This window comes from Triturus cristatus, chromosome 8 (assembly GCF_964204655.1).
Source record: "Triturus cristatus chromosome 8, aTriCri1.1, whole genome shotgun sequence".
NCBI classification, from domain to species: domain Eukaryota; kingdom Metazoa; phylum Chordata; class Amphibia; order Caudata; family Salamandridae; genus Triturus; species Triturus cristatus.
Genome location: NC_140591.1, coordinates 1,124,919,244 through 1,124,942,589, shown reverse-complemented (window position 1 = coordinate 1,124,942,589; position 23,346 = coordinate 1,124,919,244). Strand labels below are relative to the sequence as shown.

Here is a 23,346-nt window from a genome sequence, read left to right as displayed (position 1 = left end):
AGTCTTTTCGATCGAAGAAAACGATCCGGGATCGAAAGGCTCGACGCACCATGGCGCACTCATCCTCGACAGTTCCACCGGACATCTTCGGAGACGACGCCGAAGCTTCGGGGCAGACACACACCGAACTGGGAGAAGACATCGTCAGCGCTTCCGAGGCCGACGACTCCGACCTGGAGGACGTAACACCAGGACAGCGGGCCGTGAGTACAATGCCCCCTCCCAGCCCCGCACCGAAAACCAAAGAGACTCCGGTTACTCCCTCGCCTGCCGGCCTGGGCAAAACCAAAACCAAAGCCTCGATCACCCCACCTTCGGGCCCGGTGTCGAAGCACTCAAAGTCTCACGGCAGCTCGGGATCGAGCCAGCCGACGCCCGGTGCCGATAAACACCACTCGGCACCGAAGCCTGCAAAATCCAGCTCGACTCCGAAACCACCGGTGCCGAAGCCTGGACACTCGGCGCCGACCAAACACAAACAGAAATCGGTCGGCACCGACGCTCCGGCGCCGAAACAGCATTCGACGCCGAAACACACGGAGACCTCCAAAAAGCAGGGCGTACACAGAACATCGAAACCTCCGGTTCCGAAATCGCCGGTGCCGACAGACGACTCGGCGCCATTGGCTCTGTTTACACCAGACCCTTTACAAAAGACTTTGTCCAGAGATCCAAAGACTGGCCTTTTGACTGTGATTACTAAGAAGCGTCGCCTTGAGGCTCCGGCTCCTCCTCCTCCACCCAAAAAGAGGGACTCAGCTACTTCTCCCCTTAGAGTACCCTCCCCACTGCCACCCCCCCTCCCACCACCACCCCCTCCACCCTTACCTCACTACGATCCGGCCCCATCCCCAGACCCGGATGACGGGGACCCGGACAATGACCCAGGGGACGCCCCAATGGATCCCACTCCACCAGGGACCCCAGATCCATGGGAGGATTATAATAACCCTGATGTACCCAATGTACCTCAAGACGACCTATACCCATCAAGGCCGTCTCCTCCAGAGGACTCTTTAGGGTTTCACCATTTAGTGCAGAGAGCAGCACACTACCATGGGGTGGACATGCACACGGAACCAGTGGAAGAAGACTTCCTACTGGATACATTTGATTTACAAGATCGTTCCACTGCTATTTTACCCATGCTTAAGGGTGTCACCAAGCACGCTACAGAGGTATTCAAAGACCCTGTCAGAGCCAGAGTACTAAACCCTAGAATAGAGAAGAAGTACAAGGCGGCACCCACAGACCCTGCATACATCAAGGGCCCTGCTCCTCTAGATTCCCTAGTTGTCTCCACAGCTAGAAAGAGGGCTAACTCCCAATCTTCAGGAGATGCCCCACCACCAGACAAGGAATCTAAACTTCTGGACGCGTCTGGTAAACGCACCGCCTACCAGGCTGCAAACATGTGGCGCATTGCAAATACACAAGCACTGCTTGCGCGATATGATAGAGCACACTATGATGAATTAGAGGCTCTTATGCAGCACCTTCCAGAGAAATACAAACGCCAAGCTCATGACCTGATACAGGAGGGCAAACTAATCACAAACACCTCCATTAAGTGTGCCCTCGATGCAGCAGACACTGCTTCTAGAGCCATAAACACCAGTGTCCTGCTTCGACGCCATGCCTGGCTCAGGATATCAGGGTTCAAGCCTGAGGTCCAGACATCAATACTTAATCACACCTTTGACCAGCAAACACTCTTTGGCCCAAAGGTAGACGAAGCGCTCGAAAAAATGAAGAAAGATACAGACACAGCGAAGTCTATGGGAGCGCTCCAGACCCAAGCCTCTAAGCGTTCCTTTCGACGCTCGTCCTTTCGTGGCACAGGTAGAGGCTCCTCCACCGATAATGCCTCTACCTCCTACAAATCCCCTCCTCAAAATACCTTTTCAAAGGGCAACCAAAGAGGTGGTTACAGAGGCAACAACAATAAGGGCAGGGGCAAAACCAACAATACCCGTTCTGCCACCCCACCCGCACAATGACTCCCCTTCGCTCCCCCCAGACCATTCCACTCCGGTCGGGGGCAGACTACAAGATTTTATCCACGTATGGGAGTCCATAACATCGGACAAATGGGTGACCCAAATCATTCGGTCAGGGTACTGCCTCGAGCTAACATCTACCCCACCCAATATCCCACCAAGGCACCGTCCAATGTCCCAAGAGCATTCCACACTGCTCAAACAAGAGGTACTCTCGCTCCTCCAGAAACACGCCATAGAGCAGGTACCCGACAATCAACGAAATCTAGGGGTCTACTCCCTATATTTCTTAATCCCAAAGAAAGACGAGACCCTCAGACCCATTCTGGATCTCCGGCCTCTAAATGCCTACATACATTCAGACCACTTTCACATGGTCACCTTACAACAAGTCCTCCCACTCCTCTGCCAGGGAGACTTTCTCACAACACTGGATCTGAAAGACGCGTACTTTCACATTCCAATACACCCCTCTCACAGAAAATACCTCAGGTTCGTGGTGGACGGGCAACATTACCAATTCAAGGTTCTCCCCTTCGGGGTCACCACTGCACCACGGGTGTTTACCAAATGCCTAGCAGTAGTAGCAGCACACCTCAGACGTCAACATGTTCACGTCTTCCCTTACTTAGACGACTGGCTCATAAAAGCCGCGTCCTACCACCAATGCGTGCAACATACAAACAGCACCATCCAACTGCTTCATCAGCTAGGCTTCACGGTGAACTACCAAAAGTCCCACCTCATACCATCTCACACAAAGCAATATCTCGGGGCCACCATAGACACCTCAAAAGGTATTGCCTATCCAAACTCAGCCAGAATCACAAGCATTCTAGCCTTACGCAAAATATTCCTTCCTCAACACTCTCTACCAGCAAGAGTGTTTATGAAGCTCATAGGGATGATGGCGTCTTGCATCTTCATAGTGCCCCATGCAAGACTCCACATGCGTCCACTTCAGGAGTGCCTAGCACAACAGTGGAACCAGGCCCAGGGTCAGCTGACGGATCTGGTGTTGGTGGACGGCCGCACACATCACTCTCTGCAGTGGTGGAACACCACAAACCTTTCCAAGGGACGGCCGTTCCTGGACCCGGTTCCCCAAGTGACTCTAACAGCGGACGCATCGCTCTCCGGCTGGGGAGCGCACCTCTTACACCTCACAATGCAAGGTCTATGGACGCCACAGCAAAAAACGCTCCACATCAACCATCTGGAGCTTTTGGCGATCTTTCTAGCCCTAAAATCTTTCCAAAAGCAGATTTCAGGCAAAGCAGTCCTCATTCGCACAGACAACATGACTGCGATGTATTATATACAGAAACAGGGGGGGACACACTCTCCCCAGCTCTCCCGCTTAGCCCAGAGCATATGGAGATGGGCAATTCCCCAAAACATTTTTCTCCTGGCACAACATGTTCCAGGCGTACAAAACACCATAGCAGATCTGCTCAGCAGACAGACTCAACAACTACACGAATGGGAACTGCATCCACAAGTTCTTCACCCATTCTTCCGACAGTGGGGGCATCCTCAAATAGACCTCTTCGCCACCCACGAAAACAAAAAATGCCCAAACTTCGCCGCCAGATACCCACACCCATTGTCCAAGGGCAATGCGATATGGATGAACTGGTCAGGCAGATTTGCATACGCCTTTCCACCTCTCCCACTAATTCCATTAGTGGTCAGGAAACTACAACAGCACTCCCTCACACTCATTCTGGTAGCTCCGACGTGGGCCAGACAGCCGTGGTACACCACGCTACTACAACTATCAGTGGTACCACATCAAAAACTGCACCTTTCCCCATGCCTCCTAACCCAGAACCATGGAGAAATCAGGCACCCGGACCCAGCTCAGCTCAACCTGGCGATCTGGCTCCTGAAATCTTAGAATTCGGGTACCTTAACCTTCCCCCTGATTGCATGAACATCATCATGGAAGCCAGACGTCCTACCACTAGAGCATGCTATGCCGCAAAGTGGAAAAGATTTGTAATGTACTGCCGTAACAATACAATCAACCCTCTAGATGCATCCATACAACACATCATATGCTATCTGCTCCATCTTCACAGGTGTAACCTGGCGTATTCATCCATACGCCTACACCTAGCAGCGATCGCTGCCTATCTACAAAACAGACAGCATTTGTCACTCTTCAGAGTGCCCGCTATTAAAGCCTTCATGGAAGGCCTCAAACGAGTAATTCCTCCCAGGGCACCACCCTCCCCTGTATGGAATCTAAATTTGGTCCTTACACGACTAATGGGTCCGCCCTTCGAACCAATGCACAAATGTGAGCTACAATTTCTCACCTGGAAAACAGCTTTCCTTGTAGCTATCACTTCCCTTAGAAGGGTTGGTGAAATACAAGCGTTCACCATACAGGAACCTTACATACAAATGCATCACAGCAAGGTCATACTTCGAACTAATCCGAAGTTCCTGCCCAAAGTCATTACCCCCTTCCACCTCAATCAATCAGTGGAATTACCTGTCTTCTTTTCGCAACCCCAATCTGTTGCGGAAAGGGCCTTACACACACTAGATGTGAAAAGAGCGTTGCTATATTACATACAAAGAACGCAACCCTTCAGGAAGACCAAACAGTTGTTCGTTTCCTTTTCTCCACCACATAAAGGCAACCCCATCTCAAAATCAGGGATAGCTAGGTGGATTGTAAAATGCATACAAATTTGCTATCAGAAGGCAAAGAGAACATTATCTGTTCCCCCTAAAGCCCACTCTACAAGAAAGTTGGGGGCTTCTATGGCTTTTCTAGGGAATATACCCTTAGATGACATATGCAAGGCAGCCACATGGTCTACACCGCACACATTCACAAAACACTACTGTGTAGATGTGCATTCCCAGCAGCAAGCTAGGGTGGGCCAGGCTGTACTAAAAACACTCTTTCAAACAGCTGCAACGGATACCGGTGGTCGCCGCTAAGGTTGGGTACTGCTATATAATCTATGCTAAGTGTACAATCTGCAGCTCATATGCCTCGAACGGAATATGCTACTTACCAGTATGCATCTGTTCTTGGCATGTAGAGCTGCAGAGTTGTACACGCCCACCCGCCTCCCCGGCTACCTGTATCCGTTCCAGTCCATCTTATTTAGATACAACACACATGGGTTTCTCACTGTTATTACTACGCTCCATCATTTCCCTGTTGGCGAAAAACAATCTGAGGATGGAGCCGAAGCCCATGCGCAGTACGGACCGAAGGAGGAGTCACCAAACTCGTGACTTCCAAAGACGGTCCAAGAAGAAAAACAAACTGCAAACATCCGGGCCCAACACCAGATGGCGACCTATGCTAAGTGTACAACTCTGCAGCTCTACATGCCAAGAACAGATGCATACTGGTAAGTAGCATATTCCTTTCTCTCTGCATCTGGAGTCTCATCCACAAAGATACTGAACTAACTTGTTAATTCAACTGTTAAAGGGTGCTCTTCTATTTCCTTTGTATTGTAAAGTGCACTCAGTCCTTGTGGCGCAGGAGTACCATGTTAAACTAAAAAGCAAATACATTGGGTATGTAGCACTGCAGGAAAAGCAAAAATTACATATTAAACACATTTGAGAGTCTAAAATGTAATTTTCCCCACAAATGAGGCGTTCAGCATTCGTGTGCCTGCCTCAGTTGATTAAACCTGTATCTTTCAGCAGCCTTCTACTTGTAAGGATTGACTCCTTGTGTATGCTTTTACACCATTAAGGAAGGTGTGACATTTTCTTGCAACTTCGGGGGGGATCAAAGAGTGGGCACTGGGGTGGGTTTTATGCTGTGTTTTGCGCCCCAAAACATTTTGCAAGACTGTGGCAAATTAGTACAGACAAATGATAATTCCAGACAAGCAAAATCGCGCCATTTGTCATCAAATCTGTAAAGTAGCTTGAATGTGTTACTTTTTGAAATTTGCTTTTGTGACCTGGTACTGCGTTTAAGTCTTCATTTGTTTAGTATGCTCACACCTAATTCACTTCCACCATCCAGTTGCATACAGAAAAACATTTTATAAAAAAAAGTTTTTCTATTTTGGGCGGCGACAGTTGCTGGAGTCTTTGTACAAAGCACTAGATAGAACTACCAGACTGACGCTATTAAAGAGCTCTCAACACCGGGGAGATGAAGATTCTCCAACAATCTGTGCTTGAGCGACTAGTCTGATTCGCACCACTGTCCTGCCATGCCTCTCCATTAATGACCATTTCACACACTCCCACCTTGTACATCCTTATCCACGACATCCCTTATACTATGCAGCGTGGGTGACTGCTGTATCGCTTTCTCACTTCACTGTTGTCCGGGTGGGAGTTCAGGAGTGGTGGTCACTATGCCTGGTGAATTTCCATGGAGTTTGGAGGAGGGTAGGGGGGGATTCTCAAAGCACTCCCTAGTGAATGTCCTGGAGGGAGTGTTTGAACAGGATACAGTTTTACTTGTGGATGCATATCAAGCACAAGGGGGTGGCAGGGAGAAGTTGCTACATTCTGATTATGAGGTCCTTAAAACGTTACTTAAGTTTCCCCTGTTGAACCCCATTAAGGTACCTCTGTGAAAATTATGATTGGCTATTTTGGGTGCTTTCATGTCACTGAATTGGCGCATGACAGGTTTTAAAAAAAGGTTGTAAGGTGCTAATTTATTATCAAGTATATAACCCTCTTCAGTGATCCAGTGAATTGAGCCTGTGTTGTGCAGGTTGATCTGCCATGTAATTCTGAAAAGGAATTTATTGCTGGGTAATTTTGACAGGAGTATATCAGACGACAGCTGGAAGAGGAGCAGCGGCACTTGGAAATTCTTCAGCAGCAGCTGCTCCAGGAGCAGGCCATGTTACTGGTAACACACTGTTATCTATGTTGTCCCTGTAGCTTGGAGGGTTTATGTGGCTGGCGTGTGCTAGGTATGCCTAGTGTCAGCCACAGCTGCACTGGCTGTAGGAGTATGACGTTTTTGAAGTTTTGAAGGCTGTGTCTAATGAGCAGTCTGACAGCCAAACATGATGCATGGAAGCATTGCTTTTTATTTCTTTTTCTTCTTCTCTGCTTTTTTTATTTTGCCTTTGATAGTCTTTTCACCCTGTCACATACTGCAGCAAGCCCGATTAATTCTCACCACTGCTTTGGATTGTAACATTCGCGGCTTCGAAGGAAATGCACAGAATACCACCCTTCATCTTAAGTGCCCATATTTAGGGTTTGTGGTTAATTAATCCTTACTTTGTGCCTTTTTTTATTGCTGTCCCCATGTGGTACTGACTTTCTTTACCAATGTCCAACGCATCAGCAGATGCCATTAAGGGCAGCTCCTCAGAGATGAAACTTCAATCAAATTTATATAATGAAAACTATCTTCCCCTGATTCCATAGGAGATGGGGGCTGTAGCATCCGTTGAGGTAGGTTTTCCTCATATCCTTTTCGAGAAATGAGCCTACTTCATTAGAGGTGGCACAAGTTGCTACTTGTGGGCTTATACGAAGTCTCTTTAGACATGGTCACTGATAAGCAGACTTCTGTTACATTCGTTTTCATAACACACAGGTTGTGTTTGGGACATGGGGGTGAAGCTGAAAAGGCAGAAGTAACATTTAAACCACTTTACAACGGTAAACAAATCGGAGGCTTTTGGATGTCCCTTGCTTGAAGCTTGCTACTCTTGGAATGTCACTAAAGTCTTATCACCAGCTCTCCTCAGCAGTACATAAGTAGGAGATGCCAAGATGAGGCTACAAAGATTCAGAAGAGCCCATATACTTGTCCTCTTTTGTCAGGCTTATTCCTTCAACTTCTTCCTCTTTTGCCTTTATATCAGCCAAGGTTAACAGTGTTGCCTCCTGCTCACGTTAAGATAACATGCCATTGCTACCCCTAGCCCTGGTAGGATGCAGGAGAAGCTGCTAGGACATAAACACCATTATTCACAACATAATAAATGACACCGACAACACGTTGTAGCTGAAAATTAAATTAAATGTTTATTAATTGAACAAGTTGGCTTAGCTTAAAAACGATCCATTGGAAAGTTGACTCCTTCCCAAGAAAGCTAGAGCTGTCTTACTGGTAACCAAACCAATGCAACATTATTATGTACAGCTCATTAAATGTGTGGCGGGTTGCTTTGTTTCCAAAGCCCAGCTCCTGACAAGTCACAACAAAACCATCCACAGCAGTTGTGCAGGATTCCAATTGTCCTTTGAAGGATTTAGAACTGTCACTTCATCTCATGCCCACAGTAACGACTCACTGTGACCTGAGAAAATCCCTTTTCTCCTCAAGAATCCTGGAAGGCCCTTGTAGTTGTATAAAGTTTTAGGATCACCCTGTAACCCCTCGGTGTGACACTGAAAGAAGTAAAAATTATCAGCAAACTATACTGTCCATTATGGTGGGCGGGTCGAAGAATGCGGACTGTAAAAGAGGTGCATCCTTACTTGCTGGCCCTTACATACACCACCTGGTTGCACAACACCCCCATTACATTTGGGGGTGGTGGTACCACCTGTGTTTCCTATGGATATTCCGAAGGACCGAATTATCCCACCCTGATTGGCAGGGTAAAAATGCTAAGATGTTGTCCCTTTTGTCTCTGCGGCAGGTGTGGCTAGCTGCATCCCCACCTTTCAGTTTATCCTCAAAGTCTATGAGCTCCAATGCACTTCTGACTAACACTGCCGAAGGTGGAGGGTGATGGGAATATTACTCACTTAAGACTGGAGATGAGACATTAAAGGCAATTATGTACCGCACCAGATTTCAGCCTGCGCTCAGCAGCATGAACATCCCTCTCCCACTAACCGGAAGCACATTTTGTGATATGGGATGCAGTGATTTGCGTTTTTGAAAAACAGAATTGTAAAATGTTTTTTAAAAGCTGAAAATACTGCATCGATCGACTATTGTTTTGGAGGCTTTCTAATACATTTTAAAATGAGTGTTAGCCGTTGGGTTAATATGCCTGTAACTCTAACACTAACCTTTTCTGTATTATTTGGCATGTCCATATTGTCTACTCTGAGTCTGTCTGCTGAATTGCGAGTTTAAATCTGGAGATGTCTTGTGTAAGTGTCTGCTGGTTCTCTCTAAGGAATACCGATGGAGGGAGATGGAGGAACATCGACAGGCGGAGCGACTGCAACGCCAGCTGCAGCAAGAGCAAGCTTACCTCCTCTCCCTACAGCACGACCACAGACAACCGCCACAACAGCAACCACAGCCTCAGCAGGCACCACAGCCCCAGCCAGAGAGGACGAAGCCAAGTTACTACACGCCTGAGCAAAAACCCATCTACGAACCCACAGACCGAATGCGGGAGGTGCGTATTCTATTCATGTATGTGAAAGAAAATGATTTCCAGCTGCAATAACCTAAACGTTGGTAATTCATTTGTTAGCCTTGTATGGGTTACAATTATTTCTATTTAATGTAGTTAGAACTAGATGCTTGAAAGGTGTTTGTTGTGAAGAAGCACTAATTAGAGCAATTGTGTGTATTTGCACACCAGTGCTTTTATATGCATTTTCTCTTGTTTGTGTGTCTGTGTGTGTTGGTGTTTGTTCCATGCAACTTTATCTCACTGCTCCTGTGGTTGCTATTAATTCCTATAGAACTTTTTAGTGTTCCCTTATGGTAAGATGCGGGGGAGTGGTGGGAGGACTTTAAAATAAAGTAATGATCAAAGAATGTCTAGAGATTATAATGTTTACAAAACCTTTGATCTTAAACCTGAATGATTTGTTTGTGATGCCCCATCACGTTACATTTTAGGCTCTTAAGGCATATTTATGTTCATCAACATTTGCACTCTTACTTGCCCTCCACCCAAGACAGCTTTACTTGTTTCTCTTCATCTTTTGATTACTACAAATGCTCTTGCACATTTTATGTCCCAGACTGCCAGAATATTTGAAACATTTTCAATCTGAAAGAGACACGTTAGTGATAGATTCCTTACCTTAGAATATTCTCCAGGCGTCAGTCTGGATCTGGAAAGTTTCTGCTTAGCAGTACCCCTGCGCGCTGGTAGGTGGCGCTGTGCGGCTCCGCGCCCGTCACTGGCATCGTGCATGCCGGGACGACGTGACAGAGGCTACTTGGGCGCCACCCATGCACGCTGACGTCAGTTCTTTCTTTTTCCGCGCCAAAAGCGCAGATCCGGATTGAGCACGTACCTCGGTCAATTTTTTGACCACTCTTTGAAACTTTGTCTTCTCCTCTTGTCTCCTGGTGCACGTAGGGATGCCCGGCTTTAAGTCTTGCGGGTCGTTCCACCATAAAATGTCGGTGGCGGACCCCATGATGTCTGCCTCTACTGCCTGGAGACCGACCACGACTCCCGGGATTGTCGGGACTGCCGTGCCATGGCCCGAAGGCATTAGGGGAGCGGTGCCGGAAGTTGCCGGAGGTCCGGCACTCCTCTCACCGCCGCTCTGGGTCTAGGGGCCGTTAGCGGGACCACTCGCGGGATCGGAGCCGTCGTTCCTCGGACTCTAAGTCTTCACCTTCAGATTCCGGTAAGCGACGTCATAAGAAGTCGATGAAGAAGCGTGTTCGCTCTCCGACATCCCCCCGTCGTTCCCCGGAGGCAGACGTGGGGGACAGGGGCTCTGCCCCTGCGGCTCCTCTGGAACCTGGGAGTCCCACGGCCTACCCGCTATACCCGGGTCCGTCGGCGACTCCCGCACAGCGGCAAGAGTTTCTTGCTGCCTTGGACCGCCTGTTTAGGCCTCTGGCTCCCGCCGGTGCGCCTGCGGGCCCTGTGTCCAGATCCTGTTGATCTGGCAGCACCGCCTCTGGCGCCAGCCCTGGAGCCACTGGATCCAGCCTCTGCGGCTCCAGGCCCGGCGCCACAAGGTGCAACGCCACTGGCCCCGGCGCTGCCCTTGGCTCCTGCCCCGGCCCTGGCTCCGCCACAGGCACCGCACTGGGTGCCGTTTATAACGCCCCTGCCTCGGGTCTCGGACCATTTCGTTCCGACCTGGGATCCTCATAGGGATGGGGCTCTGGTTCGGCCCCGGCCGGCGCCGCTCCTGGCGCCACTGGTCCCCTCTCTGGGCCTGCTGCCGCGACCGGCTCCTTCTACTCTGGAGCCAAATGAGGACTGGGACGGCTCTGAGGACCCCCTTGTGCGGCAGTGTGACTCCGAGCAGGATTGGGTGGATATCCTTCAAGACGCGGGTGAACTTGATGTGTCTTCTGACCCGGGGTTTGCCTCGCCTCTGCCTACTATGGAGGAGGGCGCTTCCAACACTATGGTGCTGCGTCGAGCCACGAAGACTCTCTACCTTGACCTCCCTACGGTGGCCCTTAAGACCAACCTCCTTACGGAGGTGCTCCAGATGGCGTCTGCGTCGTCGGAGCTGCTGCTCCCTTTCGATGAGACCCTTGCCAAAGTCATCTTGGGTACTTGGTTGCGGCCGGCCTGGAGGGCGCCGGCAGATAAGAACGTCGCTAGGTGTCATCGCCCGGCGCCTGGTGATCCCGCCTTCTTGACCACTTACCCCACGCCTGAGAGCCTGGTCATTCAGGCCTCGACATCGCAGAGTGCCTTTCCCTCGGCTCCGCCGGATAAGGACTCCAAGAGGCTGGACCAATATGGCAAGAGGTTGTTCTCCGCAGGCAGTTTGGGGTTGAGGTCGGTTACTACCGCCTGCTTGTTGGGCCGTTACTCCCACGCAGTGTGGGATTCGGTGGCGGAAGTTCTGCCTCAGTGCTCTGAGGAGGTCCAGGCTGTCCTTTCCCAAGCAATTGCGGAGGGCAAGGATGCGGCGAAGATTGCCATCAGGTGTGGTTTGGACACTGCTGATTCGTTGGGCAGGGCGATTTCCACGACGGTGGCGTTGCGGCGTCACACCTGGTTGCGTTCCACTGGCTTCTCGCCTGATGTCCAGAGCTCGCTTATGGACATGCCCTTCGATGGCTCCCGCCTCTTTGGTGATAAGGTGGACAATACCTTGGAGAGCTTTAAAGACTCTCGTGCCACGGCCAAGTCTTTGGGTCTTTCCTCAAACTCCTGCCACGACGGGGTTTCGTTCCTTTCCTGGCCAGGGCAGGGGTACCCAGGCGCGCTCTTCCAGCAAGCCTGTGCAGAAACAGCCTCAGCCAGGACGCGGGTTCCGCAGGGGCGGGTCTGGTAACCAGTGTGCGGGGCAGTCCACTTCCGCCGCTTCTGCCTCGAAACCTTCCTAATCCGAGCTTCAGGGGGCACCCCACGCCAGTGGGTGGCAAGATTCACCTCCACCACTGGCACGAGATTACGTCGGACAAGTGGGTGCTGCAGATAATCTGCCAAGGTTACTCGCTCCCCTTTCTGTCCTCCCCTCCAGCCATGCCACCTCGGTACCACTGCATGTCGGGAGATCATTTGGCTCTTCTCCGTCAGGAAGTCAGGGCCCTCCTGGCTAAGGGGGCCCATCGAGTACGTTCCCGGTCAGGAAGTAGGGAGTGGTTGCTGTTCCCACTACTTTCTGGTCCCCAAGAAGGACAAGGGGGGGGCCTGCGCTCCATCTTGAACCTCCGGGACGTCAATCGCTTCCTCTGGAAGGAGAAGTTCAAGATGCTGACTCTAGCTCAGGTCCTGTCTGCCCTGGACCCTGGAGACTGGATGGTTGCGTTGGGCTTGCAGGACGCTTATTTTCACATTTCCGTCCTGCCGGCCCACCGGTGTTACCTGCGGTTCACGGTAAGGCAGGAGCATTTTCAGTTTGCCGTGATCCCCTTCGGCATTACCAGCGCCCCTCGGGTGTTCACGAAGGTGATGGCGGTGGTCGCAGCTCATCTGCGCAGGTCGGGGGTGTCAGTCTTCCCCTACCTCGACAACTGGCTGTGGAAGGCGGGTTCGCGCCAGGCAGTGGTCTCCCACCTCCAGACTACGGCCGACCTCCTACATCTGCTGGGGTTCTCCATCAATGTGCCAAAGTCGCACCTGAGTCCCTCTCAGAAGCCCCCCTTCATCGGAGAGGTTCTGGATTCGACGCTGTTTCGGGTTTATCCTCCCGAACACCGAGTCCGGGATATTCAGGCTATGGTTCCGCTCTTTCAGCCTCTATCCCGGGTTTCGGTCAGGATGTCCCTCCGGCTTCAGGGCCTGATGGCCTCCTGCATCCTGCTGTTGCCGCATGCCAAATGGCATATGCGGGCGCTGCAGTGGGACCTGAAGTTCCAGTGGGCGCAGCATCAGGGCAATCTGTCCGATCATGTCCAGATCTCGGAGGGCACTGCACGGCAGTTGCAGTGGTGGCTCACGAATCGCTATTGGGTCCATGGCAGATCCCTCTCCCTTCCCCAACTGGAGCACACAGTAGTGACGGACGCGTCCCTCCTGGGCTGGGGAGGCCACATGGGGGAGGCGGAGATCAGAGGCCTCTGGTGTCCGGTGGAGTCCCGACTCCATATCAACCTTCTGAAGCTGTGGGTGATCCGACTTGCACTGAAGGCATTCCTTCCCGCTGTCCGGGGAAGTGTAGTGCAGGTGTTCACGGACAACACCACCGCCATGTGATTTTGCATCAAACAGGGCGGGGTCGTGAACCCTTTGTCGGGAGGCTCTGTGCCTCTGGACATGGTTGGAACATCAAGGCATTACCTTGTTGGTTCAACACCTGGCAGGTTCTCTGAACGCAAGGGCGGACGAACTCAGCCGCCGGTGCATGGTGGATCACGAGTAGCATCTGAACTTGGACGTGGCGCAAGGTTTCTTTCTGCGATGGGGAGAGCCTTGGTTAGATCTTTTCGCCACCGAAGAGAACGCGCAATGTCATCAGTTCTGCGCGTTGGAATTTCCAAGGCGGCACTCGCTCGGAGACGCTTTTCGTCTCGAGTGGAGCTGCGGTCTGTTGTAAGCCTTTCCGCCTATTCCACTTCTGCCCAGAGTGCTGAAGAAGATCAGGCGTGACCGGGCCCAAGTCATTCTTGTCGCTCCGGACTGGGCTCGAAGAGTATGGTATCCCGAGCTACTCAGTATGAGCATCGACCCCCCGCTCCGTATGCCTCTTCAGGAGAATCTTGTGTCGCAGCAGCAGGAGACGGTCCTCCACCCGAACCTGTCCAGTCTCCACCTCCATGTTTGGAGATTGAGCGGCGACAGTTGACACCTTTTGATCTTCCTCCTGAAATCTGTGATGTCATCTTGGCAGCCAGACGTCCCTCCACTAAAACGGTGTACGCCTGTTGGTGGAATAGATTTGTGGCATGGTGCACAGCTAAGACTGTGGATCCCCTTTCTGCCCCTCTTTCTGAGGTTCTCTGTTCCTTCTGTCTTTGGCCCAGCAGGGCTCTGCTCTGGGCACTCTTAAGGGTTATCTTTCGGCTAGCTCTGCCTTCCTACGGCTTCCTGATCAGCCTTCTCTTTTTAAGTCCCCGGTTGTTAACCGTTTTCTTAAAGGCATTACACATACGTTCCCACCTGTGCCCTTCATAATGCCTCAGTGGAACTTGAATCTTGTCTTGACTTTTCTGATCTGTGCTCCCTTTGAGCCCCTTCATAACTGTCCCTTACGTCTTCTTACTCTCAAGACGACTTTTCTGGTAGCTATCACCTCTGCCAGGAGAGTGAGTGAGCTCCAGGCTCTTTCTTCCAAACCTCCTTTCCTTTCTGTTCATCCGGACAAGGTGGTTCTGAGGACACGTCCTTCTTTCTTGCCAAAGGTTGTCACCCCCTTCCACATCGGGCAGACCATCACTTTGCCCTCCTTTTTTCCGCCTCCGCATCCTTCACGGGAAGAGGAGCGGCTCCACCGTCTGGACCCTAAACGTGCACTTGCATTCTATCTGCAGCGTACACGGCAGTTCCAGGTGGATGATCAGCTCTTTGTTGGCTACGTGGGCGCCAAGAGGTCGGGCGGTGCGCAAAATGACCATCTCCAGGTGGGTTGTTCTGTGCATCAAAGCATGTTACTCCTTGGCCAAGAAGGAGCCTCCTGTGGGTCTGCGTGCCCATTCGACCAGGGCCCTTGCAGGATATTTGTCGGGCAGCTACGTGGTCCTCGCTGCACACGTTTACCAAGCACTACTGCCTTGACAGTCTGGTCCGGGGAGACAGCTTTTTTGGCCAGTCTGTGCTCCGTGACTTTCTTGTGTAATCTTTTTCGCAGACCCACCACCGGGGTTGGTATTGTTGGGGTATCTATTCTAAGGTAAGGAATCTATCACTAACGTGTCTCTTTCAGATGCACAAGTTACTACTTGTGTAATGATATATCTGTAAGAGACATTAGTTAGAGATAGATTCCTTACCGCCTCACCCATCCTCCCCGTTCTGCGAACTGATTACTAGGGTTAAGGTCATCCCCTTTTAGGGCCCTAGTTTTATGCACCAAAGGTCCGTTTCTCGCATGACTCTGCGTTTCGGCGCAGAAAGTTGTGTACAGAACTGACGTCCGCGTGCATGGGTGGCGCCTAAGTAGCCTCCGTGACGGCGTGCACGACACCAGTGACGGGCGCGGAGCTGCACGGCGCCACCTACCGGCGCGCAGGGGTACTGCTAAGCAGAAACTTTCCGGATCCAGACTGACGCCTGGGGAATATTCTAAGGTAAGGAATCTATCACTAATGTCTCTTACAGATATATCGTTATACAAGTAGCAACTTGTGCATTAACACAGTTAAGACCACAAGGTGACCCTCCAAGATTAAGATAGGTGAATGCACTGTACTTCGTAAAGAGTATACAGTACTGTTAAATTGCTGCACCTTTCATGAGGCCAAGCCCATTACTCCAAAAAAAACAACAACTCAAGGTAAATCCATATGAAAATATGATTAAGATGATAAAATATTTGACCAGACAGCAACTTAATTCAAACTTTCATGTTTTCTGTGATTGTTTAGTAAGCTTGGGCAGCGCCTGTGTGCGACATATATTTGAACACGTTATAGACTCATTTAAGTTGAAAGTGCCAGGCCTGGGTTGCAGTCCAAATGTGTTGTGCAGATATTTTTAGTTTAGGTTCTTGAGGCAGGTTCTCAAATGGTTTAGTAATCCCTAAGCCAGGAACAGGCGCAGCCATCTGCTGAAGTTCTGAATCCTCATGTTTACAACCGTGCACTGTAGAATTCTTAAATGAAATCCGTTTCAGGTGGAGAGATTTTATCTTGATCACTACTGCTATAGGAACAAGTAGGCCCCAAGATCTCCACCGTTAGAGAACCTTCATTATAATCTAGGGCTCAAAAGTTTTAAAAAATCACACTCCATTTTGCCTCAGGCAGGATGGAAATGGGTAATGGCATGAAACAGTTCTCTACCTTCACCCTTGCCTTTTGCTATTTTGAAACATTAGCAATTCCCATCGGATCAGAAAATACAATTTCTGGTGTGAAAGTGGGAAATACTCAACACAAACCTAGAGCCAATGCTGATAATACTTGTCACATACCCACTGATGTTGTTACTGTTGGTGTTACTCGTAAACTTCTTTTATAGAAATTCCAGATGCATTGGACACTGATATAGTTGTAGCGTTTTGGAGGAAAACCTTGCAGTGAAAACAGCAAAATATATTCTTAAAGACAGAGGGCGTACCGCCGACTTACCGACAGAAGTTGAGGGAGCGGAAAACACTGGAGAAAAACAAATAAATAAAAAAACACTGAGATGCAGTGGTGGAATCTGAGCAGCATTTACATTGGGTAGACCATTCAAACAACCAACACTCCGATTAACCATTACAACAGATGAATTCCATGCAGATTGGGGAGCTCACATTGGAGGACTTTACTTCATGGGCTTATGGAGACTAAAAGAAACAGTACAGCACATAAATATGTTGTTGCTCAGGGCTGACGTTGTAGCACTGGACCCCTTCAGATACACGTGGAGGGAAAGTCAGTTTGAACCCAAACAGATAATACAATCTCAGTGTTCTAAGATCACACTTGCTAACCAAATTAGCACAGTATATATGGACATAGGCTCTGTAAAGGAATATAATTCTAATTGTGTTGCCCCCATCAGAGGAACAGACCACAGAAGCAGACAGACAAGTGCCACACATGAGTGGGATATAAAGCAATGTATGTTGAAGGGGGTCTTTCAAAGGTGGGGCACACCACACATACGCTTGTTTGCAACCCAGAAAAATACAAAATACCAAAGCTTCACTTTCCAGATATCATCCATCAAGAGTTGGTAGGGAATGTCTTGTTGATAGAATGGTTAGGTATTTTTATCAATGCTTTATCACTGACTTCAATTATACCTCGTCATACTGAAATGCAAATATGAAATTAATCTTAATAGCCACTCATTGGGCCAGAATAACATGGTTCTCAGACCTAGTGAAAATGTTGCAGGACTGGGTCATGACTGGGTCATGAAGCTTCTGGAACATCACGACCTGCTAACACGGAATGCACAAGTGTTCCACCCGCAACCAACTACCCTGAGCCTAACCAGGATTCCTGAAGGCATAGAGTTTGGTAATCTAGACCTACCACAAAGATCCATGGAGATATATAAAGTGGTCAGTAGATCTACCACAAGAAAGTGTTATATGGACAAGTGGAACAGGTTCATACGATGGTGCAACCAGAAAGGCCTTGTTAGAAGCTGGATTCAAGATGCTACAGTGGTCCTGTATCTTATACATTTGCTAAAAGAAGAGCCATTCTATACCTCACTGAAGATACACTTAGCAGGCTTAGTGGGGTACTCAAACATAGTAATATTCAGAAGCTTCTTAAGCATACCAGTATTAGGTTTTCTAGAAGGAGCAAAGAGAATAGCTCCCCAAGCGAAGTACCCATACCTACGTGGTACCTCAACTTAGTGCTGAAACATCTGAGGAAGCCACCTTTTAAACCCATGCATAATGCTGATCTCAAATATCCACCAATGAAAACAGTAATCTTAATGACTATCACATCATTAAGGAGCAGTGGTGGAGTAGAGCCCTTACAACACAGGAGCCATATCTACAGATACACAAGCATAGAGTATTGATAAGAACAAATTCACAGTTTCTCGGAAAGGTGGCATCACATTTTCATGTTAATCAAGTGATATATGTACCTGCTTTCTTCCAATAATCCAAGACACAGGCTGCGGGAACCCTACATATACTGGATGTAAGATGGGCAATAATGTATTTCTTTCAGAAGGCAAGACAAATTAGAAAGGGGCGATCAATTTTTCATCTCCTTTGAACAAGCAAGCAATTAATCTTGGGTGAGAAAAGGGACTATTGCAAGGTGGAGTGTGAAATTCAAGACTGCCACAAAACATCAGGTGTAACATTGGAGAGAGGCCAAGGGCCTATTTGACCAAAAAAGGGAGCAACGCTTCGCCTACGTGGGTAATGTATCATGAATTGACATTTGCATGGGCTGCACGTGGTCTTCAGTTCCCACCTTCACAAAACATCACTGTGAGGACATTCAAACCAGTAAGGAGGCTCAGGTGGGACACAGAGTGTTAAAACACCTGTTCAGATGCACACACAAACAATCCCAGCCTCTGGAGAGAACATACTGCTAGAAAACCATCCCACAACATGTGAATCTAGAAAAGATTGACTCTGCAAAACGAAGAGGCTACTTACTGGTAGTAATAGTTTTGCAATACGAAGAATTGTGTGAATTCACATGCGACCACCTCTCCTCCCCATTCCAGGTGCATTTGCGGATGGGGGAAAAAATCAACTAACTGAAAAAAGGAACCCATTCAAAGCAGAGAAGAAAAAAAAGAACTTAAAGATGGTGACTACATTGAAAAATTCGAGGAGGGACAAGAAAGCAAATGGGTGATGACTCTACGATAACAACAAACAAGCATTGGCATAGCCAATAGGTCTCGCCTTTGGGACCTTGTAAGTGTTTAGCCATGCAACAGTTGCATAACTAAATACTTATAAGGTCCCAAAAGCGAGACCTATTGGCTATGCCAAGCTGCCGTGCGGCCGCAAAAGTGAAAGTAATCGCGGTGAAGCGCGGCACGCGCGCCTGCGCACAGGCACTGTAGCTCTAGGCTGGCCTGGTAGCACTTTTTGGAGCCCTCGCAATAAGTCTCGCCAGACCAGCGCATGCGCTGGGTCAGGCGAGACCTAAAAAGAGGGAGAAATCATTTAATCTGCCAATTTTGGACCCAATTACTAGATGGCAAAATAATGCACAGAATGTGAATCAAGAAAATTCTTCAATCTGAAAAACTACTCCTAAACCTTTTCATTACCCAGCATCTGCAGGGCTTAATATGGCCAGTGCTGATAATTACAGCTCTTAGGAAAATTTGCTTTTCTTTACAGGACAAGGGTTTTGCCGCCCAGAATTGCAACTCAGCTGAATGCAGTACAAGGTTACCAGCAGACTACTAGATTCATACAAATATGCACAGAATTGAAGTGTATGATAAAGACAGGCACTGTAACATCCAAATCTGGAAACTGCATCAACTTTTGGTAGAGATTAAAAAGAATCAACTAAGTCACAAAATCAAGTATTTTTTTACATGTATTTAACCAGAACCCAAAACCCTTTCACTGACGTGGAACCTTAAAACTATGATTATCTGAAATAAAATTTAGAAAGAATGAAGAAATTGAAGGATTAAGCAAAGGTTCATGGTTGAGCATGGGGCCAATGACTAGAAAAGGTTATCGGGTGCCAGTTATGGCTAAGACTACCTTCAAGAATTTGATCTACTATAACATACTCAGTCTTTGTTTATGATGCTGTATGTGATTGGTGTAGAATATTTGAGGTTGTTCACTGGCGGCAGAGATGGCTGAATGGAGGCAGCTCAGTAGAGAGTATTGATATAGTTTATTGTAATCCTATTATGCCCCCCAAGCCCTCTTTTTTTAATCCCAATGCTTTTTTTCGGGGTGGGGGGGGGGAGAACCCCCAACCCCCCCCCTTTTTTTTCTTTTAACTTTAGCACACATGCCTTTACTACGAATTTTGTAGTAAAGGTATGCGTGGTAAAGGCTTTTCGTTGTAATGCATGCGTGGTTATGGTTATGCGTGGAAACTGCAGCGTTGTAGTGGCAGTTTCCCCCTTCATTTACCAAAATGTTAGGGTTAGGAAAAGTGGCATCCTGGTTCACTGTCTGTTTGCTGCAAAAGAGGAAAGCTGAATGGTGCACCAAGAACTGCAGAAAGGAAAGCTAGGCTATTGGTGCCCTGTTTACTTTCTCTGCTGTTTACGTTTTGTCCTGGGATTGGATATAAAAAGGCAATGCCAGGGGCACCTAATGTAAGAGTAGCAGCTGTCATCCCAGCATGAGACTAAGCTATTCCTGCAATGGTGCAACCATTTTTGGTAGCGTAAAGTGCTGGTAGGCTTTTAGGGTAAGTGTGAAACATTTTATGTACAGTTTATTTATTTGGAAGGACCAATGCCAAGTGGAAAAAAACTGAAATGAAATATTCTCCATGGAGGCATTACTTCTCCCCAGTTGACCTTCAGACTCAAGTGGCGTACTGTGAAATAGTTCATAACATAGCAACCTGAAGTAACAACACCATCTTTAGGGTCACTCTGTTACCGGTAGGCGCCTCAATATGCTACTTGAGAGCATGAGGGTCTCAGATGAGTAGAAGGCCGTTTAGCCTTGATGTGGGTTTGAGGTAGCCTGTCTCATAGTCATGTTGACAATATTTGTTCGTATTTAGTCTTTACTGCTAGCTACGTGGTATGAACCCTCCATTTATTTCCCTTTAGCATTCATTCCTTTATTGATCCCCTATGCTTGAATAATTTCCCATGGTAAGACTTTGAGTCCTGCGTAACTTTGAAAACCACAGTAAGTATTAACATGACTGCAGAGCAATACAGCTGTGTCTAGTAACACGTTTACCTCACGGTAAACTGTCCAAACTCCAGCCAATGGATGAATGTGCTCTAAAACCCACTTCCTGCAGATTCCACCTAAATGTAATCTCTACTGCATGTTGTGTGTGACGGAGTCCCTTGCCAGAGCCCTTTTTAAAAAAAATTCTACAGAAATATTCAGCAAGCATCTTCTGTATCTTAGCATTTCAGGGTCAGATGACATTGATTTGCCTTTTTTTTTGTCCCTTAGGATTTCCCACCGCTTCACATTCTGCTGCAGCCAGAACCTTTTGTCATACTGGGACTCTGTCCTGTCGCCAGTGGACAGCCTATCTGTGTCTGATCACCATAGATTTTAACACTATATATTTTTTTTCAAAATGCCAGAATCCTTTTCTAAAGAGGACCTTGTGCTTCTTGAGACCTAATGAAAATGCATGCAGATGACCCCCTCATTGAGCTCTTGTAGTACCTGTATTCCAGTCCTGTTTCAAAAGGCTGTTACATCTGCTGGACCTTTTCTTCAAAGCCCCTAAAGCACAAGGAAACTGGGCGCTTTTTTCATCATCAGGGACACTTCCATGGATGCTGCTTATAATTTTGTATGGAGTATTGCACCTACAACTCCACCTTGAAAGGCACCAACAAGTAAACCGGGGGTGTCCACGCTTTTAACCTACTGCCTCTGCACCCTTGTATGTTCTGTACATTGCCTATAGACTCATATAAAGTGATGCATATAAAACCTGGTTAGCAAGTCCCTGCTAGTACTTAATACGAGCAAGTGTTGCAGATTAGACCAGACGTATATACCACATACAATGCACAAACACTCTCCCCTGCGGACACTATCTACCTACAGCCCATCTGAATGTGACAGAGTAACACCCCCCTCTTTACCCTCAACAGCACTTCTCTAAGCCACACCTCCAACAAGCCACGTTTGTACTGTTTATTTTGCTTTGTGTGCATAATTTGCCATTCGTTGCCTGTAAACATGTAATCGCCACAAATTTTGCTTATTTATTTCTTCTGTAAATAACCACTCTCATTAATACACTCCAGGCAGAGGAAAGGTTTAGGAAAACGAACCAGAGCTCCCCAGAAGCGCAGACGAAACCAACAGCTGCCAAAGTGTTGGAGCCACCAGTGCCTTCAAGATCTGAGTCCTTTTCCAATGGAAACTCTGAAACTCCCCAGCCTGCGATGCAGAGGCCGCTTGAACCACAGGTACATTAACTACACTGCTGAGGCAGCGGGATAGCTCTTGGAGCAAGTAAGGGGTGGTGAAATTTGTAACTGTGTGTGTGTATATATATTGAACCCAAACTCCACCGGATGGCACCTGAACGCCAGTGATGTCCGAACTCTAGTGCTTGCGCCGCACTGCCTCAATCTTAATTTCTCCCTAATTTATCAAAACAGGGAATGACACACAAAGAGCGTGTGATGTGTTTTTTAATAGTGCAGAGCTGAGCATTACGAACGTCTATGCGTTTCGGCTAAAATTAGCCTTGACCACATTGTTGGGGTTAAACAATTCAATTTGAAATCAAAACTAAAAAGTATGTAATCAGCGTGATACAAGCAAAAAAACTTCCCAAATATTTCAAGAGCACAGCTGCACAGAAGGTTAAATAATTTTTTTTATCAGAAAACCTTTGCTTTCCCGCCTTCTAGAATGAAGTGGTGGTGCTTTGATCTGGTTCCTAAAAATGATATTCATTGTGGAAAACCTCATTAAAGGTATTTCTCATGCCGGGCAAGAAAGGTTCTATAAACTAATTGCCAAGTCTAGGAACCTGTTCCATATGTCATGAAGAAGAGAAGTTGGGATGGTTTTAGTTGCCAGTTGACCTGGGTATTCGAAATATGAGCAGTTCTCATGATTGTGATATCATGCCCTTCTGACAGGCATACTCCCACTAGAAACTAGATTTGTGTGGCTAATTCCTGCTGTTATAAATGATAGTCACAATTTACAGTTTGCAAAGAGTTCCGTCGGGTGCCACAGTTATTAAACAAGAATTGTGAAAGATGTTGAACAATCAACACCAGTACAGAAGGGTCACAAAATGATCCCTTTTATGACTGAGCAGTGTCTTAATAAATTAAGGCTTGTACTTTCCGACTCCGGCACTAAATGCAACCACTAGTGTGATAAATTGTTTTTCAAAAATGTGTAAAATAGAAAGATCCCACACAACAGTAAGGACAGTTTCTAGTTTGGTATATTCATTGTCATATAACCAATGTTACTTCTAATAAAGCAATTTTCTTTACTTTTTTGTTTTTCAATATGCTGCCCATAACACATATATTACATATAAAAAGATTTTTTTTTAAATAAATGGCGAGGATATACAAATCCCAGTATACACATACACAATACATGAAACAATGAAAACATATAGTATCAAATATCCAAATTCCAAAGTTCAGAATATCCTTTAACCTCATTGTCTATTTTAGGATAATAGACGTAGGACATTAAACTATGCTGTTATTAAAATGGGCTGGAACAGAGTTCCAGCAATGATGCTAGAAAGCCA

At 47.7% G+C, this 23,346-nt stretch overlaps 1 protein-coding gene across 12 annotated transcripts in view; it reads left to right on the top strand.

The window, feature by feature from the left end:
* MAP4K4 (mitogen-activated protein kinase kinase kinase kinase 4) overlaps positions 1-23,346 on the top strand; it is a 528,397-nt gene that overhangs the window by 406,107 nt on the left and 98,944 nt on the right. For 8 of the 12 annotated variants that reach the window (XM_085622754.1, XM_085622752.1, XM_085622750.1 and 5 more), the window contains exons 14-16: positions 6,781-6,867; positions 9,113-9,340; positions 21,860-22,024. In XM_085622754.1, the coding sequence (XP_085478880.1) occupies positions 6,781-6,867; positions 9,113-9,340; positions 21,860-22,024 (480 nt within the window). The remainder of the gene's footprint in view (positions 1-6,780; positions 6,868-9,112; positions 9,341-21,859; positions 22,025-23,346) is intronic. The other 4 variants (XM_085622755.1, XM_085622753.1, XM_085622748.1 and 1 more) reach the window with 1 other exon arrangement.